This window comes from Phaenicophaeus curvirostris, chromosome 8 (genome assembly GCF_032191515.1).
Source record: "Phaenicophaeus curvirostris isolate KB17595 chromosome 8, BPBGC_Pcur_1.0, whole genome shotgun sequence".
Lineage (NCBI taxonomy): Eukaryota > Metazoa > Chordata > Aves > Cuculiformes > Cuculidae > Phaenicophaeus > Phaenicophaeus curvirostris.
Window position 1 is genome coordinate 20,393,684 of NC_091399.1, and position 20,623 is coordinate 20,414,306.

The 20,623-nt window shown below is 51.7% G+C and overlaps 1 protein-coding gene across 1 annotated transcript in view; it reads right to left on the reverse strand.

Moving 5' to 3' along the window:
* Positions 1 to 4,700: 4,700 nt before the first annotated feature.
* Positions 4,701 to 20,623, reverse strand: part of LMX1A (LIM homeobox transcription factor 1 alpha) — a 43,269-nt gene continuing 27,346 nt past the window's right edge. The window contains exons 3-8 of the mRNA XM_069863083.1: positions 10,764 to 10,996; positions 5,864 to 6,033; positions 5,633 to 5,710; positions 5,459 to 5,528; positions 5,182 to 5,352; positions 4,701 to 4,963 (exon numbers count right to left, since the gene is read on the reverse strand). Coding sequence (XP_069719184.1) covers positions 4,803 to 4,963; positions 5,182 to 5,352; positions 5,459 to 5,528; positions 5,633 to 5,710; positions 5,864 to 6,033; positions 10,764 to 10,996 — 883 coding nt within the window. The 3' untranslated portion in view covers positions 4,701 to 4,802. The remainder of the gene's footprint in view (positions 4,964 to 5,181; positions 5,353 to 5,458; positions 5,529 to 5,632; positions 5,711 to 5,863; positions 6,034 to 10,763; positions 10,997 to 20,623) is intronic.

Consider the following 20,623-nt stretch of genomic DNA (forward strand, 5'->3'; position numbering starts at 1 on the left):
GTAGAGCCTGTTTTCATGTCAGACCCTGTTCTTTTCTTCCTGCTTTGACAAGAAGATATCGTTTGTCCCAGGGAGTCACTCCCCACACCAAGAGCAGGCTTAGATGTGGAGCACTCTACAGCAAAGCAGCATCATGGAAGTACATCCCAGAGGGGCCAATCCTGAATATCGCAAACCCACCACCCACCCAAGGACACCCAACAACCCACCCAGCCCTGTAAGAGTCCATCTGCCACACAGCGACTCCACCACCTGGAGAAGATAAGGACCAGCCAGTTTTGCTTTGGCAGGATCCGTCCACACCCTGAAATAAGCTCAACAGAATATGAAAACCAGATGACAGAGGGACACGCATCTGCTACGACATCGAACAACTGAAAGCTGGACCCGTGTTCAGACTGTGTTAAGCATCCAGACCAACCTGCAGGAGGAAGACAGGCTTAAACCCATGAATACAGCTGATTTTACTAAACAAGGATCTACCCTCTTCCACAATACTGATCCTTCCCCAAAATTATATACTATGTGTAATAATTTTATACATCTACTCACACATACGTTGAGATACTGTTATTGAAGCATGTCATTACTCTTCTTTTTTTTTTTCCTCAAGATTTTTCAAGGAGGCAACCAGTCAGCATGCACGGGTTTTGTGGAGGCTTTGTTTTGGGGGAAGGAATTTTGTAAGTGTAAATTGATAGTTAGGCTGATGGAAAGGCAGACGGGTATAAGTGAAAATTTTTCAAATAGGAGATGCTGTGGGTGGAGAAGCTAAGCCTTTTATCTTTAAAAGATCCGTTAAAAAAGCCCTTTAAATGTGATGCTTTAAGAAGTACCCAAGTGCAGAGGATTTTAAAGGTAGTTTTAATAACCATAATGAAAACATCAATTTTTCTGTTGCAAGCCTGGGTAGTGTTAACTCAGCCATTGCCTGCACTGGTATCAAAGGGGACTCAAGCTGGCTCATGGGTCACCACAGCTCCTCCACTCTGCATATTCTACCTGCCCTAGATCTGCCCCCTTTCTGCAAGCAAAGCACAGTTCCAGCCCACACTGACCAGCAGCCTCACCCCAAACCCCTTCTGTTCCACCAGCCAGCACTTCTCCAAGACCATGAAGTCCGGTGACAGAGAAATCCCAAGCCATAATTTCAGCAACCAGTCCATACCAGTACACGTCCTACCCTTTTCCCTGCTGCTCTGGAACCCTCCTCTGCTAAGCCTCCAGATTAAGCGATAGGATTTTTGACTTACCCTATCATCCATCAATAAGTTAGGTTGGGAGAAACCAGATAAAAAAATGATGCTTAGCCAACATTACTAGCACTTATAACAGGTACCACCCTTGTACTTTGCAAGAATAAAGTACAAACACATCCCCCAGCCTCTACAAAGAAATTTCCCAAGACACAATTGTCTCTTAGAAAGAGCAAGGACTTTAGAAACAAAACTTACACACAAGCAGCTATCGTGCACTCCTTCACAAGGTCATCAAAAATCAACCACCTGACTTCCTAGGGCACATCTTCCCACCACCTCCCAAAGCCACATAACCTGCAAATCCTGCTTTTATAGGGTTTTACCCTCCCTCCTGCAAAACCTTCACCTGGTGACTCACTAATTATATCCTAAGTGAGGAAGCAGGCACAGCTGAGATATTTACACTGGAAGAGAAGACCTTGCAGCTCACAACTCTTATTTAATTCTCCACAGAAAGCCTTCTCCTACATGTTAGACACTTCTTTCTGTCCTTTTCCAGCTCATGTTTGGGCAATCAGTTGCTGGATAAGGGCTCAAAATGTTAGTGTTGAGAGAAAACAGAGCCTGTGCAGTGATTAAAAATAAGTCTTCATTTTGGGGAGAGAGGGGAAACACCCAGCTGCAGGATGACAAAGAACAAAGTCCCAAGCAGTTTGGGTCAGACAGGCTGCCCAGCACCCTGTCCCAAGACACAATTGGGTGACTGGAACAAACTGGATGCTGCTGGGCTGGGGCTGCTGTGGGTTTTTTCAGCACTTGCCGTTCTTGGGGTTGGCTGCCGTGGTCTTCTGGCCTGAAATAGAGCAAAGACCCAAACTAACCCAAGAAATCCAAGCTGTTCATTGGAAAGTACAATTTGCAAAATAAAAATCACACATTTTCTTCATACAGTCACATCATTTTGGAATTTTTTTTTTCTTCGGGTTGGACTTCGAAGACACTACGAGCAGTGACTGAAGAAGGGCAGGAAAGAGAACACCTTATTTTGAACATCTCAGATAATGAGTGGATCCCCATCCCCGATTTGGTGGCATAAGGACATATCTGTGAAACCTCTCCGTGTCAGGGACTTGTGAGAGCAACTCCTACTGGGAAATACCCGTCATGATGGGCTGGTGCTCCTGGTGAAGTGATAACTTAGGTAACAGCACGTGTGGGTTAACTTGTGCAGCAGAAATAGTTTCCAGCTCCTGCAGCCCCTCTGCCCCCAAGGAGGATGAACGCCTCCCAGCCATGTTCTGCTCAGTGAGGTCATATGGCAACCAAAGATGTGAAGATACCCATGAAGTCTGCAGGGCTTTTTAATTCAAGAGCTCACGCATTCAGGAAGATACTTTGCTCGTAATCTTGCTTTCCTGACTTCTCCAGCTTCCTGTGGCAGGTCAAAAGACAAAGCAGTGTTTTCTGGTGGTGCAAGCACGTATGAGCCCGTGCAGAGAGCAGGCAAACATGCAGAACACTTTGCTTTCTCTTTTTGCCCATCATTTCTACAAGATCTCTCCTTGTTGTAAGAAGATCACCCAGTGCCTGGCCTCCCTTTATTGGCTAGGAGTTACCTCACTGCCTCCAGCCATCTGAAAGTTAGTTGTTCACGGCTGATCTTGTCCTCCACAGTGCTGCTGTGCTCAGTGGAGAGCCCCAGCAAGCCCCTCACTGCCACCTTGAGTGGGAGCCAGAGGTAAATGTGTCACCTTCCAGATCCACCAGCCTCTGTCCATTGTCCCAAAAGAACCCTCCAGGACCAGTTTAGTCCCAGATCAGAGAATTATTGATACCGAAAATCCAAGGAGCAGAAGCTTCCCTCATGGTCTCACTATACTCTACCCAACACTTTGGTAACTTTGGAGATAATTCAAACCCTTCCCTGTCCAAGTCAACTGGATACCCCATGTAAGAAGAGACTAGGCTTTTTTTTTTTTCCAGACATTTTTTTGTCTTTTTAATCTTGGTACATGATTTCTGACAGTGCGTCAGCATCTCCCGCTCGGTCAGCCATCCCTGGACCCTGCTACATTCAGTGTCAGATCGCACGGTGGCACTGAGCCACCGCTTTGAGCCTCACAGTCACTTGTACGTCTTTACGGGTTGTTGCTTACATTGTTTGTGAACAGCAGCACAAAAGGACACAACGCATGAAAACGAGAGTGGGTATGAGGTGAGGGTCACCTGAAGGTTTGACCCTAAGGAGAACTTTCTCAGATTCCCATGGCTCCTGCAGGGATGAACCTGAGCCTGGTGTGGGAAATGCAGGGCTCTCTTCCTTTCTCCTTTGCCTGAGGGGCGGCAATACAGGCTGCGATGTCTTCCAGAGCCAGGACAGCAGCTCACACTGGTCTGGCACCCGTGTTTGAGGGTACAGGACAGGGTTGCTGGCGGAGGCAGGCCGAGTCCTGCCGTGGGAAGGAGAGATGATGGAGAAAAGCATGGCCGAGCCCTGATGAGCCAGACGTCCACCAACTCCAGCAGCATTGTCCACCCAGCACCGACCTCCCGGAGGTGTCCAGCAGTGGGGACAGAACCTGGCCACTGTGCTGTCCCCATCGATCTGCTGGCAGAGGAGCAGGACCCTGGAGCCAGCTCTGCTTTGGGTTTCAACTGCTCCTCAAAATCAGTGGGGCAACCTGAGAGCACCAAATAGAACCACCCCCAAAACCCAAACCTATCACCTGAAATGAACTGATGTTCCTTCCCTACCACTGGGCTTTTGCAACCTAAACATAATGTTTATAAAAAGTAAATTATTTCATCTTATAACTTAAGTGCATTATTTCCTTAAATATGGTTCACACGGAAAATAAAGTTACTTTTGCTGTACAGTAAATTTCTGATAGACTTAGAAATAAACTTTGTTGATACAATCTGGCAGGTGTGGCTGTGCAGCACATCACCCACAGCCCCACGGCTCTGCGCACACACACTCATACACACACGCACACAGCCCCATCCTTGGGGACAGGGACAATGTTAGGGGTTTCTAGCTTTCTATATTCACATGGGAACATCTACCTTAAAACTCCCTGTGTTTAAATAGCGAGCGGTCGAGCTGGTTGAGGGAACAGAGGGAAAACCTCACGGCAAAATTTTCCCTGTGTTTCCCCAAAGTGTTGTCAGCTTTTCAAACTTCAAAATCCAGCTGATGCTGTGGGCTCCCACCTCGAGCAGCAGCAGTTTGCTCTTTCTACTGCTTAGAACAAAGGAGATGCAAAGGGGATATGGAACCGGGATGTTCCTGTGGGAAGGGTTTCCACCTCCCTGTGCCTTTCCCTGTGCCAAACCAAGAAATTTCGTTCCTCGTTTGAAATTTGAAAACATACCAGCCAGCTGCAAAAACCACTCCTCTCCCTAATCCTAGGCTCCTAAGAGAAACATGAAACTATGCACCCATAACTTAACTTGCTCCTTGGGAATCCCAAACTACAACATATTGTTTGATAGCATCCCAGCAGTGTTACTTTCCCCTCCCTCCCAACCCCGAGGGTTCCACAGCCCCTCCTGGGGCAGCACGGTGTCGGTGGCAGCCCCATGCCGGGGACCACGCTGAGCTCAGGAGGTGAAGTAGGAGTTCTGCATGGAGTAGAGGTGGTCGATGGGGTTCCCCACCCGTGCTTGGAGTGGCCCCACATCTGCCGTTGCGAGGAAGCAGTCGCCCAGGTTGCTCAGTGAGGTATCATCGCTATCCAAGTCGTGGAAGAGGGGCTCGGCACCTTTGGAAGGAGGAAAGGAGTAGAAAGTCTTCAGAGCCTGCCTTTTCCTTCAGCACTTTGACAGTGCCTGGTACTCCTCGCTTTTGCAGTGAATGCATTTAAGGAAGAGGGGACTGCTGTCTTCTCAAAAATCTCTGCAACCCTCACACGTGCTCCCACCCCACAGCCCCGCATCTCTTCAAAGGAGAGAATGCAAGAGGCAAATCTTGGAGCCTTACCATAGGGGTGCATATGGTCTCCGGGCATCTGTGGTGGGGTGAGCCCTTGCCGGAAGGGGTCGGAGCCATAGACGCTTTGATCCATGCCCAGGAGCTGCTGGGGTGGGGGTAGAGTGGTGTAGGGGTTCAGCATCCCCTCTAGCCCCGCGCTGCTGGTGCTGTTTGTCTGGGCTGGGAGATAAGAGCAACCATCAGTGCAGTTGGGTTGCTGATTTCTGGGGGTCCAGCCTCCTTGGGAAGCCCGGGGGGGTGGGAGAGCAGGCTGTGAGGGGGGTACCTGTGCTCAGGCGTTGTGTGTTTTGCTGATCCTGCTGCTGCTGCTGCTGCCTTCTGGCAAGCTTCTTCATCTGACCGAGAAGGGGGAAAATCAGGGTGAAATCATCCCCTGGCCAGAGAAAGGAGGGAGGAGAGACCTAGCACCAGCCGCTGGTGAGGGACTTCTCATACCTACCTTTGCTCTCTGGTTCTGGAACCAGACCTGCACCACACGGACGCTCAGCCCTGTCTCAGCTGCCAGCGTCTCCCGCACCTTGGAGAGAGGAATGACAGCAGCACATTAGCCCCCTCAGCTGTTTGCGGGGATATTAGGAGTTGGAAGGAGCAGCTAGAGCAAATCCTTGCTCAGCATCCAGGACATCCCTGGGAGGTGGAAGCAGCTGAGCATGGGCCTCCCTCCCCATACCTTCCTGCAGGGCTTGGAGGAGACTTCAAAAGATGCCTTGAATGCCCTCCGCTGCTGTGTGGTCAGGATCGTCCGGGGTCTCTTGGGCCGCTTGTGATCCTTCCCGTCCTCAGTGCCCTTCCCTGATGCTTGGCCCAGTTTGCAGATGCTGTCCTCATCGTCACTTTTGCCTAAGGAAGAGGGAAAAAAGCAGGTCTTTACAGAAAATGGGCAGCACACATCGTTTTCCAGTATGTCCAAACTAATCTGGGGGATTTAAAACAATCTGGTGTTGGCAGGGATCTTCTTGTGAGTGTGTGTGAGGAGCTGAGGTTTGGGGCTGCCTACCCCATGGCAGCTCAGAGAGGGGAAAGGCTGCTGTGTCTCACAGTTCAGGGCCACTCATCCAGCAGATGCGCTTTTTGGTTCTTGTTCTCCCCAACAGTCTGAGCGGCTGCAATATGAAACCCTGGGACATCTGATTTTCCCTCTGTCAGACCAAAATCCCTGCCTGCTCCACAGGGATTTCCTGCCAGGTCACAGCTGGGGACACATCTGGACAGAGACAGGCAGGTCACATCCATGCGAGGGGACAGCAGAGGTTGGGGACCGCTGGGCTCCAGGCACCTGGTGTCTCTGCCCGGATGGCCCAGGCTGGGGGAGGTCAGGGTGAAGGGTGAGCAGGGACGCAACGTGTTAGCCAAAACCTCACAAACCTCTCCTGATCTGCCTTACCACGCCGTTCAACTCCCCTTAAAGCTCAGAGAAGAGGCACCTTTTTGCCTGTCTCCCCACTTCCATGGAGTGTTAGATCTCCCAGGGTGCTTCAAGCTTCACCCCGTGGTTACTCTCTGTGAGGTGCATTCCCAGACACGGCTGTTTATCTCGGGGCCATGAGGCCTTCAGGCAAGAGCTGCTCTGGGACAGCGGGCAGCGCTGCCCTGCCTCTTACCATCCCTCCTCGGTTCCTGCATCACCACCGTGTCCGTGACCTCGCTTGTGCGGGAGGGCTGTAATGCACATTTGACAGCACAGGTGCTTCCCTCCCACGAGCCGTAAATCACTTACAACATTTTCCAGCAAGCTCCTCTACCATCCGTTTGGGAATCGATAATGGAGCTGAGGTGCTGGTTTGATGCAGATGCAGCCTGAGAGGCTGAGCTTGGCACGAGTCCCGTGCCGGGGCTGCTGCTTCTCTGGGACATGGGCACCAGAGGGTTGTGAGTCTGGCACAGAGGAATTTGTGGCTACAACAGGCCAGGTTGTACCCCATGGTGAGAGCTAAACATGGATCACACAAAGCAGAAAAGTGTGTCAGCCCAGCTAGGCGCTGGGGAAAGATGGGAGAAGATCTCTGGGACAAGGGGAAGCGATGTTTCCTACAGAGAAGCAAGGATGTTCTTGGGTACCAATCACCTCTTCCCTCTGGGCTGCTGGACTCTCTTCTGAGCTCGCCAGCCTATATGGAGACCTTCCCTTTGGTGAGGACTGGGAGGGCCACGGAGAGATGTCTGTGCTGGTCTCCAAAACAGCCCGGAGCTGGGTGCTGGCCGCAGGGAGCCAGTACCTTGCTGCTGCAGCTCACCCACAGCACATCTATGGATCAACACCAGCAGCAACGACAGCGGGAAAGACTAACTGCTCTTTTCTTGCACGTCCCAGTGTAAGAGACATAGAAATGCTGCAGGTCTGAGAGTCCCAGTGCTGGGGACCACAGGGCATGGAGTCTCTGATGGCTAACGGGGATGAGCAGCAGCCACTGCTGCCTCCTTCTCAGTGCCAGCACAAGCAGGGTGTCTGCTCTGCTGAGCTGCCTGCTTTCCTGAAACCCAGAGGAATTCAGTTTTTATGTAAGGGTAGAGATTTTTTACGAATGATGGGAGGAGGAATGGAGGATAGAGACATTTTGGTGCCTGAACCCTTTTGCACCTTAACATGAGGTGAGGGCCCTAACGTCCCCCAGTCTGGGAGGGGCAGAGCCAGCAGCGGGGAGTCAGAGAGTCATGGACTCTATCAAGCAAATGATGCTTAAAACCCACAACATGGGGAAAAACCCACTCCTAGCAGACCCCCTCGAGCCCTCCCCCCCAGCACCTGCTCCCCAAATCCCTCCTAGCGTCAAAGGGAAAGAAGCAAAAACGAAGCCGGATTTGGCAGGGTATTACTTTTAATTAACTCTCCCTTTCAACCCTTTCCCCACCAAGGAAGGGGGAGAAATTAATGAGTGTCTGGGCCTGCCCCTGACGTCACCTGGGAAGGGCTGGGGCGATGGATATTGTGCAGTGTGCCCTCGGTCCGACCCGCTGAGCCTGCAGCCCGCCGCCGGGGCCAGGACATTCCTCGCTCAGGAGGATTTAGGGAGAGGAGAAACGTTAGGACGCTTTTAATTGGAAAGCGGGGTCTTCTTTCAGAGGGGTTTGTTTACTTAGGCTGGGCGGTAGAGGCTCGGGGGAGGCAGTAATTGAAGCAAGGGTTTGGGAGATTACAGACAACATATGGCTCGCTTTTTATCTGCGCTTTCTCATAAAGTGGCCTTTGGTGTGCAGTGCTGGGGGAGGGGAGCTGGGGGCTTCAAAGAGGAGAGGGGAGAGGCTGGACGTGCCCATTGCGTGTCGCTGATGAGGGGGCATCTGTGACTGGTGCCAGAGAGGAGGAACCTCTGCATCCCCTGGGGAGGATGCAGCAGGAGGGGCAGAGCCCTGGCCTGCCGAGCACCTGTGTGGGACACACACCTGGGCTGGTTCCTGACCCCATCCCAAGCCAAACTGGTGGTGGCCACCAAAACCAGGCAGGGATGGCAGTAGGGCTAAGCTATGGAGTCTGTGGGGAGATGGGAAGGGCTGGGACCCCCCAGACAGGGGCTGCCAGGGGATGCCGGGGGCTTTGGGTTGGGTTTCCGACCAGCCAAGGGGTTGTCGTGCCCTTTTGATCCCACACTGGCCCTTTGCATCCCTCAGGTCTCAGCTGGAGTTTCCACAAAAATAACTATTTTCCCTGGAGGATTTTGCTAGTTGAAGCTCTCAGTTTGGCTGGAGCCCCTGGCTGAAGGGCTGAACCACCAGCCGATGAGCCACTGGGGAGGAAAAGCTCCGCAGCCTTTCCCAAACTGCTCTTTTCCCCCACTAGGAATAAACCCAAAACACTGTGGGACCAGATGCCAATTCACTTATTTTCTTGTGTGACATCTCCTCATTGGTTCCTATTTTAACTAAAAGAGTTTGCACTTCCCAAAAGGAAAAAAAAAATAATAATTCTTCAATCAAGTAAGGACTTTCCCAGGGCCAAGGCAAGAGCCGGCACCACTGTGCTGGATCCTGCTGCTTCCCTGCCTCTCCAGCTCCTCCAGCACTGGACCATCACTCACCAGTTCCCTCCAGCCACCTCCTCCCATAGCCTCACTCTTTATTTTTCAAATATCATCACCATTATTTGGGGGAGGATTTTTTTCTTTTGAGCAAGCAAGGTTACAGAGCACAGGCAGAGCCAGCAGTAAAGCAGCTTCTTGCTGTGGAAGAGCACAATATCAAAAAGAAACACGGACTCTGGGCAATTTTTTTTCCACCCCGAATGAAACCATCCCTGTCCCCCCACGCACCTTCTCCCAGCTGCAGCATCACCTGCACTTGGTGGTGAGCACCGGGCTTTGCATGTCCACAACTTACCCTGCTTCACACTTTAATAACTCCCTCCTAAAGAGGCTTGTAATGCTGGTTTCTATTTTTTAATTTTTAAATTCCAGTGCTTTGTTCTAGCAGGGAAAAGACAGGCTCCCCTCAGCTTACTGGCAGCCCTTTCCAGAGCACAGCATTTCAAAGGTAAATCCTTCCTTCCAACAAGGTAGATTTTCCCCCAGTGGTGGTTTTTAAGAGGAGTCAAGTGAACCATGCACACAGTGTGGGGCTGTGCAGCCTCACGAGGAGCAAGTCTCTGTGGGGACAGCATTAACGCAAGGATTTCTGCTAGCAGATCATTTCCACCTCCCAGCCTCATTGCTGGGTTTTCTTACCAAATTTGTCATCCTGGGAAACATTCAGATTTGATCTGCATTGACTACAGACAGGTATTTTAATGCTGATCTGATGATCTGGGCAACCTAACCCAGCAGTGACACGCTGGCTGGAGCAGGATGGGAGCCCTTCACCCCTCTCCAGCTGCGGTGCCACCCCTCCTGTACCCCCCTTGGCTCTCCAGTGTCCCTGCAGTGTCACCACGCCAAGTCCGCAGTCTGGCCATCAACTGCCTCAGAAGCTGCTGGGGACAGAAGATTTGCAGGCTCCTTGCTGCCAGTTCATGTTTTAGCGCTGTGCCTCGGTTTCCCCTTGGTATTAAAATGGTGGGCGCAGCAGAAGCAGCTGCCTTCTTGCACTCAGCCTTTCCAGAGCCCTGGTGGGGATGCTGAGGCCCAGGGAAGGGACACAGAAGGTTTAGCCCAAGGTGGTCAGTGGGATGTTTTGTACTGTGATTTATTTTATTTTTGAGGAAGAAAACTCTCATTTACGTTGTATTTATACTAGGGGTAGCTCCTCTGTTTCCCCACGTGAAGAGGTGGGAGATGTCGCCTTTGGCCAGCACAGCTCTGCCCTCGTGCCTGGGGAGGCCGTACACCCCTGGGCACGGGGTGCTGGTGCCTCGCACAGCCCAGGATCACAAACCCTTGGAGAAAGATGCCTAATGAGATGGGACGGTTCCCAGAGCACCCTCCAGCCCCTCCACTGCTGAGATCCTTGCCCACATCCTTGCCACCAAGGTGAGAGAAACTCTGGCTGGAGAATGCAATGCTATTTATAGAGCTTTTCCCTTCAGACCGCAGGGCAGAGGTTCGAGGCAGCAAGCCCAAATCTCACCTCCAGACCCCACCACGCTTGCAGGGACCTCGGAGTGGGACCAGCCAGGGAGACGCCGGGCACAGGCGGCCCCTTACCAGAATCCGACAGAGCTGGGCTCACCAAGCTCAGCAGCTCCCGCTCCTTTTCGTAGTCGCCCTTACAGAGGAGCTGCCCCTCCTTCAGCACAAACTCGTCGCCTTTCTGCAGGCGCCGCTCACAGACGCAGCAGCAGAAGCAGCGCAGGTGGTAGACGCTCTTCTGGGCGCGCATCACCAGCTCGCTGGGCGCGATGGCCTCCAGGCACCCGGCGCACTTCACTGCGAAGAGCCTGGGGGAGCAAGAGGAGACCCCGCTGAGATGCCCCACAGCACCGTGGATGCACCTGGTGGGTGGCACGGCGCTGGGGACAAGGGATAGGGCATCCATGGTGGGGAGACAGACATCGGCACAGGATCACTGTGGCACCCCAAGGGTGCTTTGATTGTGTTGAGGGGCTGGGGACAAGAGTGCTGGCACCCTGAGTGACATGGTGTGTGCTGCAAGCTTGCTGTGTGCCAACGGGGGATGCTCTCCTTGGGTCACTTTCAGTATTTCTGGGTTACCTGGTGCTCACCATGAATGTGGTCAAAGAACAACCCAACGTTCACACACTCTTGGTGGAAACCATACAGGCATCAAACTCAAGCCCAGCTACCACCACCACAAGACATGGGACGTACCCCATCAACATGGGTTCTATCAAGCCAGCCCTACAAGCCCACCTGCCTCTGGCTCACGCTTAGATTTAAGGAGATGCTGGAGATGGCAATGGGGCTGGTGAGCTCATCCATGCCTCTCAACAAGCAACTGTAGAAAGCATCTGTGTTGTCGGTCACCCACAAAACACCCCATCCCTCTGGCCTGGATCAGCAGCCGGGCACTGCAACAGCCCCGTTCCTCATTGCCAAATACATCCAGAATGTCTAATACACGATAAAAATGTCCACGGCAGCAAGCCTTGGGTTAAGGCCAGTGACAGATTGAAGACTTGATGTGTCAAAAGCAAAAGAAGCAGCTCAGTTGGTTCCTTGACAATGATGTGACAGTATTTGAGGCTTCCCTAGTGGTACAGTCCCCAGGTTTCAACACATTAGGTTTATACTTAAAAGCCAATAATAACGACAGCTATAACACTTAGGCTGAAACAGAGCTTTTCTTTTTCCAATTGTAAATGTTCTAACCAAGAAGCTCAGTAGCAACATCAATGACTCACAGATGGGGAAACTGAGGCAAGCAGAGCAGAGGTAGCAGTATCAGTGTTGGCTTAGGAGTACTTGGAAGTGCCCGGTGCTCAACCCTGGGCTGCATGTTTTAAGTGAATGGGATGTTTCCCTCAGGACAGATGTTTGAAGGTACCAAACCAGAATCTCTTCACCACCCTCAGATATCTGTGTTTTTGGCTTCAGCCCCACAAAGGAAAAAAGGGCTGTTTACCCAGCCTTGTGCTAAATATCTGTGGGAACTGGACATTACTATTCCTCTGTCTTGATGATTTTGGCCCAGAAAGAGAAAGCAGAAGTCAGCACGCATCCTGCAGAGGTTATCTCCGAGCATTGCCCATGTCCTGAGGATGCCCTGGGGACCTCCACAAGGAGCGCTGCATCCAGCCCTCTGCAGGACCCAGATGGCCCCCAAATCCATGGTCTCCATCCTATGTTATCGCCAGTGGAAACCCGTGGGGCCAGGGGGCTGCAGGCCTGGGGAGGGAAAGGGCAGCCCTGTAGCCATCAGCAGGGTTTCAATCCTCCTTTTTTGCTTTTGGCCACCCTGCAGTAAATGAAAAGCGCTAAGTCAGCCCCATTCCAACAAGGAGAGGACCTGACGGACACAAAAACCTTGCAGCAAAGCCATCAGAAAATGGGGATCATTTTAAAAAGCTCCATAAAATAAGGAGATGGGGGAAAAAGAGAGCACACACATGTCTTTGTGCCCTGGAGGTAGACGCCAAGGCGAAGGCACCTGTAACACCAGAGATGCTGCTGCACAGAAGCTCCCCAGCAGCAGAGAGGCGTGCGTTTTGGTGCAGCCCCTGCACAGCCTCTGCTCCTGTGAAATCTCAGCCAAGCTTCATCTCACTTTTTCATTTCACTGCTTCAGTTACCCAATAGGCAATAAGCAAGACGGTCAGCTGTGCAAAGTGCCGGAGGGGGCCAGGCAGGCTCCACCGCGCAGGCAGCCAGCCCGGCACAGTTGGCAGCAGCTGGTCACATCTGTGCCCATCCCATCAGCCCGGCGCTTGTCCCCGGGAAGCTGGCGAGCCCGGGCAAGGCAGCACGTCCCATGAGTGCAAGGAGGGCAGAAACACTGCAGGAGCAGCGCATAACGCCTGCCTCCCCACATCAACAGGAAGAGTCGGCTGCAGAGCATCATCTCCCAGTGCCCTGTGCCGTGGCTGGTGAGCACCCAGCTCCAGAGGCCAACAGCTGCCTGCCAGATGTGCACATAGCTGGTGGGGTGCCAGGGGATATTGCCACCCACCAGCAGTGCCTGCCAGCCTTTGGGGCTGGGTGTTGAGAGCTTGAAGGGTTGGGAATGGTGCCCCCAAATAAACCCTGCTTTATTGGTGTTGGCTCCATCCCACTCAGGGTCCTTGCATGGACGCTTCATGCCAGCACATGGGCTATGTCTGTTCCCTCCCAGGTCCTCCCAAAACCGCAGCGGCGAGCACAGGGGTAGGGGGTATCTCTCTGCATCCCAGTGAAATCCCGGGCATGCTTGGCAAACTGATTTAGATTAGACATTAGGAAGAATTTCTTTACCATGAGAGTAGCGAGACACAGGAACAAGTTACTAAGGGAGGTGGTGGCTGCCCCATCCCTGGAGGTGTTCAAGGCCAGGTTGGATGTGCCCTGGGCAGCCTGATCCAGTGGGATGTCCCTGCCCACAGCAGGGGGATTGGAACTGGGTCATCTTTAAGGTCTCTTCCAACCCAAACTATTCTGTGATTCTATGATTCTATGAAACTGTAGCATCCCTCAGAAAGTAGGAACGGGGTGTTATAAAGATTTTCTAAACCACTATTTTCAGTACCGGAAAAGGAAAATCACCAAATAAAGGTGCTCAGGGAGTTTGTAACTTCAGATAATGCCATGAGTAGCTTTTATTTTTGGATGTTCAGCCTTAACTTCCCAGGTTTAGGTACAACTGTCTTTCTCTAAGGTATCTATATTTTCACTACTCCCGTGACTGCCCTGGGAAGAGAGGAATGTGCATTCCCTTGAAAGAATGACCCCTTCTGAAGGGTCATTATTTCTTGTTCCAGCTCTGAGAAACATAGATTTGCAGTAATATTTCTGTAGTCATTTCATCTTTAATTAGATCTCAATTTTATGTCAAAGTGGAGGCAATCTGTATTCATCTGGTAACGCATTCTCATCCTGTTTAAATGAAGCTTAAGCCCTACCTGTTGGGATGACTAACTGCTCTCAGTAACAAAATACTGATAAGCTATTACGTTACTGTTATCTAATCTTCATGAATGAGTGTGCCTAAAACCTCTGTTTTCAGGGCATCAATTAAAAAGCCATAAACCTTTGCCAACTAGTCACAGCAGCACCAACACGGACATTTCTAAACCCAAAGCGTGCTGCAAACAGGAAGGTGAGAGATTCAGGTAAATGGTTGCCTGTTCATTATTAAACCTAGAATAAATGACCAAATGAATAAATGATTTAATTTCCAAGCAGCTGAGTTCCCAACAGCTCCCGCTGAGGGATGCCGAAGGAATGGGGTGCTTTTCACTACCCAGTGCAGGACTCCCCCATACCTGGGCAAAGCGAGATGTAAAGAAATCCCCATAAAACCTTCTCCACAGTGTGAAGTCGTAAAGAGCGTCTTACAACCCCATAATTAACCCAGATTATAGGCACTAAAAGGCCATGGGCATAAAAACTGCAAGCTACCACAGGTAGTAATGGGGACGGAGCAAAGGGCATTGCTGGTGTCCCACATCCCTACAGCCCTGGACAATACCAGGTCCTCTATGGGAACTGGGGAGGAAGAGTGTGCAAAGACAATCCCACACACGGATAACCCCGTGCATGGATAAACCACACATGGATAATGCCACTCAGGGATAGCCCCACATAGGAGAGAACTCCTGCATGGATGGTCCCACTGAAACACTCTTGCTTATCCTGGGACAGGGCAGAAGGAAAATGTTCTTCCAGCCCCAGATCTAGCAATTAATTTCATATGTGTGCCTGAGCAAGACACACTAGCCTGGATCCGGAGATGTTTTCTTCCACCTCAGGGATCTGCAGTTCTGTTCCCCGCTCCCTCCTGCTGCAAAGCAGCAGGCTGCAGAGCAAACACCGTATTTTCTCCCCTCTCTACCTCTTTGTGTCTTCCTGCAGCTGCAAAGGGGACTTTGAGATTACGTTTCTCTACACGAGGCCGCAGGAGGAGGAGGACTGGTTCTGGCCAGCAACTTCAAGAGATTTTAAACAAAGAGCAAATTATGAACCCCTAAACTGCAATGGAAGTACCTTAATTTCCGCCATCCTAGAGATGCTGCAGGCTTTAGTTCTCACCAGATTTTTTTTCCCTCTCCATAGAATGGAGTTGAAAAGCTAAATCAGGCCTGGTGGCAGCCTTTGGGTTTGTTTATCCACGTTCAAAACTGGCAGGGACAGGGTGACCTGCTCAGCACTGCGATGCTCAGCAGAAACCCAGCCTGCCAAGGGCACCTCAGTGAAAGTCGCAACGAAGCATTGACAGTGAATATTTGTAAACAAAACCAAACACACGCAGGTTAGGAAGAAATGGAACAAAAATGTGGTGATGCAAGCAATATTTATCACAACATACTACCTGTCCTTTCTGATCTTAAAAATGTTCGTGTTCCTATACTGATTAATCTGTGTGAATATACATTTATTTTTTAACATTTATATGTCTCTTGAAATGACAATCTGCAGGTTTGAAACAGAAAGGTGGTGGAAAACATTGAAACAAAATAATTTGCTGTTTCTAAAAGCGCAGTGTTTCTGCTGGAAGACCCCCGAGTGAGCTAGCTGGCATCACAGACATCCCCCTTTCCTCTGGGACATTAATTCCACTTCTCCACATAATTCCTCTTCCTCAAGAAAGCCATCTCAGACCTCTGCTTTGGGGTTTCCCATCCACACAGTATCACTGAAACCTAGAAATTTCAACACATGGCCAAAGGCACCTCTGGGGCAGCGCATCCATCCCATCCCATCCCATCCCCGGAGCACTGATGAAGGGGGAGCAGTGCAGGCAGCCCTGGTTTCCCACCCGAGCCACCGTTCCCTGTTTCTCCCTTTATTTTGAGGTGACAGGCTGAAAGGGGACATGACTGACGGGCGCTTCCCGGCTGCTGTCTGTCTGCGTGCGCTGCATACAAACGCAGCCCCTCGGAGCCTCCCCGGGGAGGGGGCGGTGGGTCAGGGATGCTGATATTAAATACTGACGGGACAAATCTCAAACAGCGCGTGGAGGCTTGGCTCAGGTGGTGGGTAAGGTAAGGCAGCGCTGTCGGGAGGAGGGATGCTGTCCTACCTGCCCAGGGTTGTGGTGAGAGGGGCAGGGAGAGCCCCGCAGTGCCCTGTGGGCTCCTGGCTGAGGGCAGCGGTGGGCACTGTTGCCACCAGTCCCCACGAAGCAGTGCAGGCAGCTGCCCAGATGCATCTGCAGGGATGCTGTTTTTTCCAGCACCTCAGTGCAGAGACCTGACCAGCCTATCTTCCACTCTCACCATGTCCCAGGAGCCTGGAGGCTGAGCAGACGCCAACCATCGCATCAGAAGTGCAGGGAGCTCCTGCCCAGCCGTGCTCATAGCCATCCCCAATGAATGGCTCTCTGAAGAGCAAAGCCTTGAATCATAGAATCACCAGGTTGGAAAAGACCCACCAGATCATCGATTCCATCCATTCCCATCAATCACTAAACCATGTCCCACAGTACCTCGTCCACACGTCCCTTAGATCCCTCCAGGGAAGGTGACTCAACCCCCTCCCTGGGCAGCCTCTGCCAGGGACCAATCACCCTTTCTGGGAAAAATTTTTTCTGATGTCCAGCCTGAACCTCCCCTGGTGGAGCTTGAGGCCATTCCCTCTCGTCCTGTCCCCTGTCCATTGGGAGAAGAGGCCAGCACCCTCCTCTCTACAACCTCCTTTCAGGTAGTTGGAGAGAGCAATGAGGTCTCCCCTCAGCCTCCTCTTCTCCAGGCTAAACACCCCCTCCTAGAGCAGAACAGCCAACAGCCGTGCACAGTGCAAGAGGCACAGGAGGAGGCTGGTGGCAGGTGCCAGCAGTGAACCACAGGGCTACGTGGGGAGTAAGGATGCTGGATTGATTTGTCTTGGCACTGGGTTATCTTCTCACTCACTGTCACCTGTTGGAAGTGGAGAGAGCAGCACTGGGCCCTCAACAGGCTGGCAGTGAAAAAATGCCAGTCGCTGTCAGCCCTGCACCCATGGCTTGGGAACAAGTTGTCGCCCTGCTGCTGCTGGGCTCACGTCACCCTATCCCTCTGTCTGGCCTTCATGGTGTGAAAGGATGACGCAGAGGGCATGGAACATGGCAGAGCAGGAAAAGCAACGGATGCATCTCCCAAGCATGGTGGCTGTTGAGGCACCCTCTGACCACAACAATGAGGGGACCCCGCAGACCCTCGGCCCCGTCAGGAGGGATGCAGAGGCCATAAGAGCAGCTAGGAAAGGGCTGAGTCCACCTCCAGCTCTGCAGAGAGCAAGCTGGCGTGTCCTGGGGATGGGGGAGCAATTCGGATGGCAATCCAGCAACAGCAATCCCGGGGATCTCCACGCTCCCAGACTGACAGGAAAGCACCCACAGCTGCCTTCACCTTCCCTCCCCACACAACCCAAGTCCTCCAAGAGCTCTCCAGTGGGACAGAGGAGGGATATTTACCCCGAGGCTGTTCTCCTGACCCTTCCCAGTCTCCTGGCTCCCTCCCCCTGAGGCAGACAAGTGTTCGCTTTACTGCCTGGCAACGGGGCTGGGGCTAAGCTTGCTAAAATATGAGTGTTTTTTGGCTGGAGTACCAGAAGGCTGCAGTCCTACAGAGAGAAAAAAATTGAGCACTCCATGCCATGGCTCCAGAAAGGGGGAGAATTAGGTTTCACACCGAGCAGGCTGGACCATGGCATTCTTTAGTTAATGCTTAACAAACGCCCAAACAAAAGCGGCCAACTTCACTGCATGTTTGTAAAATGTATTCTCAGCAGATTCGGGTTTATTGGAGAATTCGCTCGCTTTGCAGCAAGTGGCGTTTTCCTTTTTTTTTTTTTAAATTTAATTTCCCTTCTCCTCCCTCCCCCCTACCTCAAGCCCTTCTCATTCCTGCTGCCTGAATGCATCTTCCGGCACTTCGAAGGGACATGGTAACGGGCTTATTTCATCCTGGGGGCTGATGCAAGCTTGGCTCCGTGGCCCCAGGGTGTGAGCTCTTCCCAGCGCCCAGCCAAGCCACTGCTGGTAACCAGGGATGGGGAGTCCCAAAAGTCAACCCCTCAGTGCCTTGCAAATCCACCCCTGAGCAACTGGCTGGTGGCAATGTTCTCTGAGAAGCTGAGGAAAGCGAGGAAGGGAGGTGAAGCCTGGGACTCTTGCTTTGCATCTCTCCAACTAACCCAGCTCTCTGAAGGTCTAAATCCAGTGGTCCTTATCCACCCACCACCCCACTCCACCACGAGTCCCAGAGCTGCACGCCTCCCGGCCTCGGAGAGCCCATCACAGCAGCGGCTTCTGCCAAGTACAGGTTGCTTTCAAAGGCAGAGCCGCTGCCAGGGATGGCCAGGGCAGGGAGGAGGGGAACAGCCCTGTCCAGAGACCCCAGAGGCTTTGGAGGAGTTAAACTGAGGGTCCATGCATGGGCATCCTGCAGGAACATCCCTAAACAAGCTCCTGTCCTGATAGAAGCACCTAAACAGGTCTCACATTGTCTCCTGGTGCTGTGGCAGAGGACACCAGTGACAAGGGACTTGAGGGACTCGTGGAGGAGAGGGCAGCAAAGGCGAAGGGTGGGCAGTAGAGGGGAGGGTGTTGGCACCAGGCAGTTTGACCCTCCTTCTGCTACATGTGAACCATCCGAGCCTTCCCAGGAAAGGGCATCTTCATCCCTGCCTCCTGGATTAAGGCCCCTCCAGAACCTCCAAAGACCACAGTAGGACACACAGGGGCACTGCTAAAATGACAGGGCTAAATAAATAGACAAATAATGCCTTCAAAATATGCTAGCAACCCTCACGACATCTCTACACCAAAATAAAAAAGCAAGCAGTGCACAGCTTCTAAAGCTGCTTTGAATCGCTCCATTTCTGAACAAGGACATACTTATAAGACCTTCATCAAAAAGATGCTGTAGAACACAGAGGTTCCAGGCCCACTCCAGGCCCTCGAGGAGTCTTATAGAAGTCCTCTACTGACTTCAGGAGCAGCCAGAAAGGGATCTCCTGGGCAATGTCAGAAGAAGACACCATTTCCCAAAGGCTGCTCCTTTGTGCACCACTCACCCACCCCCAACAGCCTGTAGCAGCAGGCAGGGAGCTGGCAGCGATCGAGCACCAGCTTTTGGAGGCAGGAGGGACACAGGTAGGAGAGGAGGAGGCACACACAAGACTGTATCCGAGCCCAAACGCCATCCCAATGGACACAAACCAAGGAACAATCCTATCCAGCCACAGCATGGCAGTTCTGCATCCCAGCTGATACATCTCCCACCAAGCCGAATTCTGAGCAGCAACCCCCTCCCTGCCCCATGCCCCCAAGAAAACAAGGATAATTGAAAAACCACAATATCACTAGTCAAATTTAATATTGAGAGTGAGTGAGTGGGAGCCAGAGGTCAGAATTAATTACACCCCACCATATTTCAGCACGCTGCCGCGGCTCCGTGTCCTTTCCTTGGGGAGCAGTGCTTCCACAGAGAGGTCGACAGACATTATTAGAAAGGACTGATTTAAACGTACCCCCAGGAGCTTTTCGGCTTGTCTCTTCAGAGCCTTTGTTTGTACTGAGATTAATGGGGAGGCAAATGATGGAAAAGCGAAGTCACCAGGAGCAAGAGGATGTGCCATCACCACCACCATCCCGATTTGGCCAGCTTTGCAAGCAAGGCAGGAATAACTAGCAGAGAAGGAAATGCTGTTCGTGTCATTTGTTTTGTGGATAAAAATTTCATGATCTTGAAATCTATTTTTTTCCTTTCCAAGAAACACATATCCTGGTTAAAATAACCTGCGGGCTGGTTTTCTTACCCCTTGGGGATGTTATATACCCACTGTTTTTTCGATGTGCTGCTTCACCATGGGGGAAGGAGCTATTTTCATTCTGTTCCAGCCTAAGGTACTCCCTCTTGCAGGTCATTATATTTGGTTCTGATATTTTTGTAAACATCCTGTGATGGGAAATGAATGTAGAAACAAAACAAAAAACCTAAATGCTTTCTATTTTCCATTCAGAAATTCAAAAGAAGGGCTAGAGAGGAAAGAGAGGAAAGAGAGGAAAGAGAGGAAAGAGAGGAAAGAGAGGAAAGAGAGGAAAGAGCGCAGACGAAGCAGAGAAGTTGTGAAAACTGCTTCCTCAGGGACAGACAGTACTCAACTGGCCCCAGCCCTGAGCAACCTGATCCACATATGAACCAACTCTGCTCCAAGCACAGGAAGAGCTGGGGATCTCCAGTCCCTTCCAGCCCTGACTACCCCATGATACCATAAATTCACCTTCACCTTGTACCAACAGGTACCAACCAAACCGAGTTTGGTCCCACAGGTCCAAGCTCACACCTAGGACCACCCAAATCCCTGGCTGCCCAGGGCAGATCATGCTCCTCTCTTTTTTTGCCGGGGGGAGCTTTCTCAACGCATCACCTCTGAGGGCATCAGGGCTCGCAGCAGCTCTCAAATCTCCTAGGCTACAATCAATCCTTGCA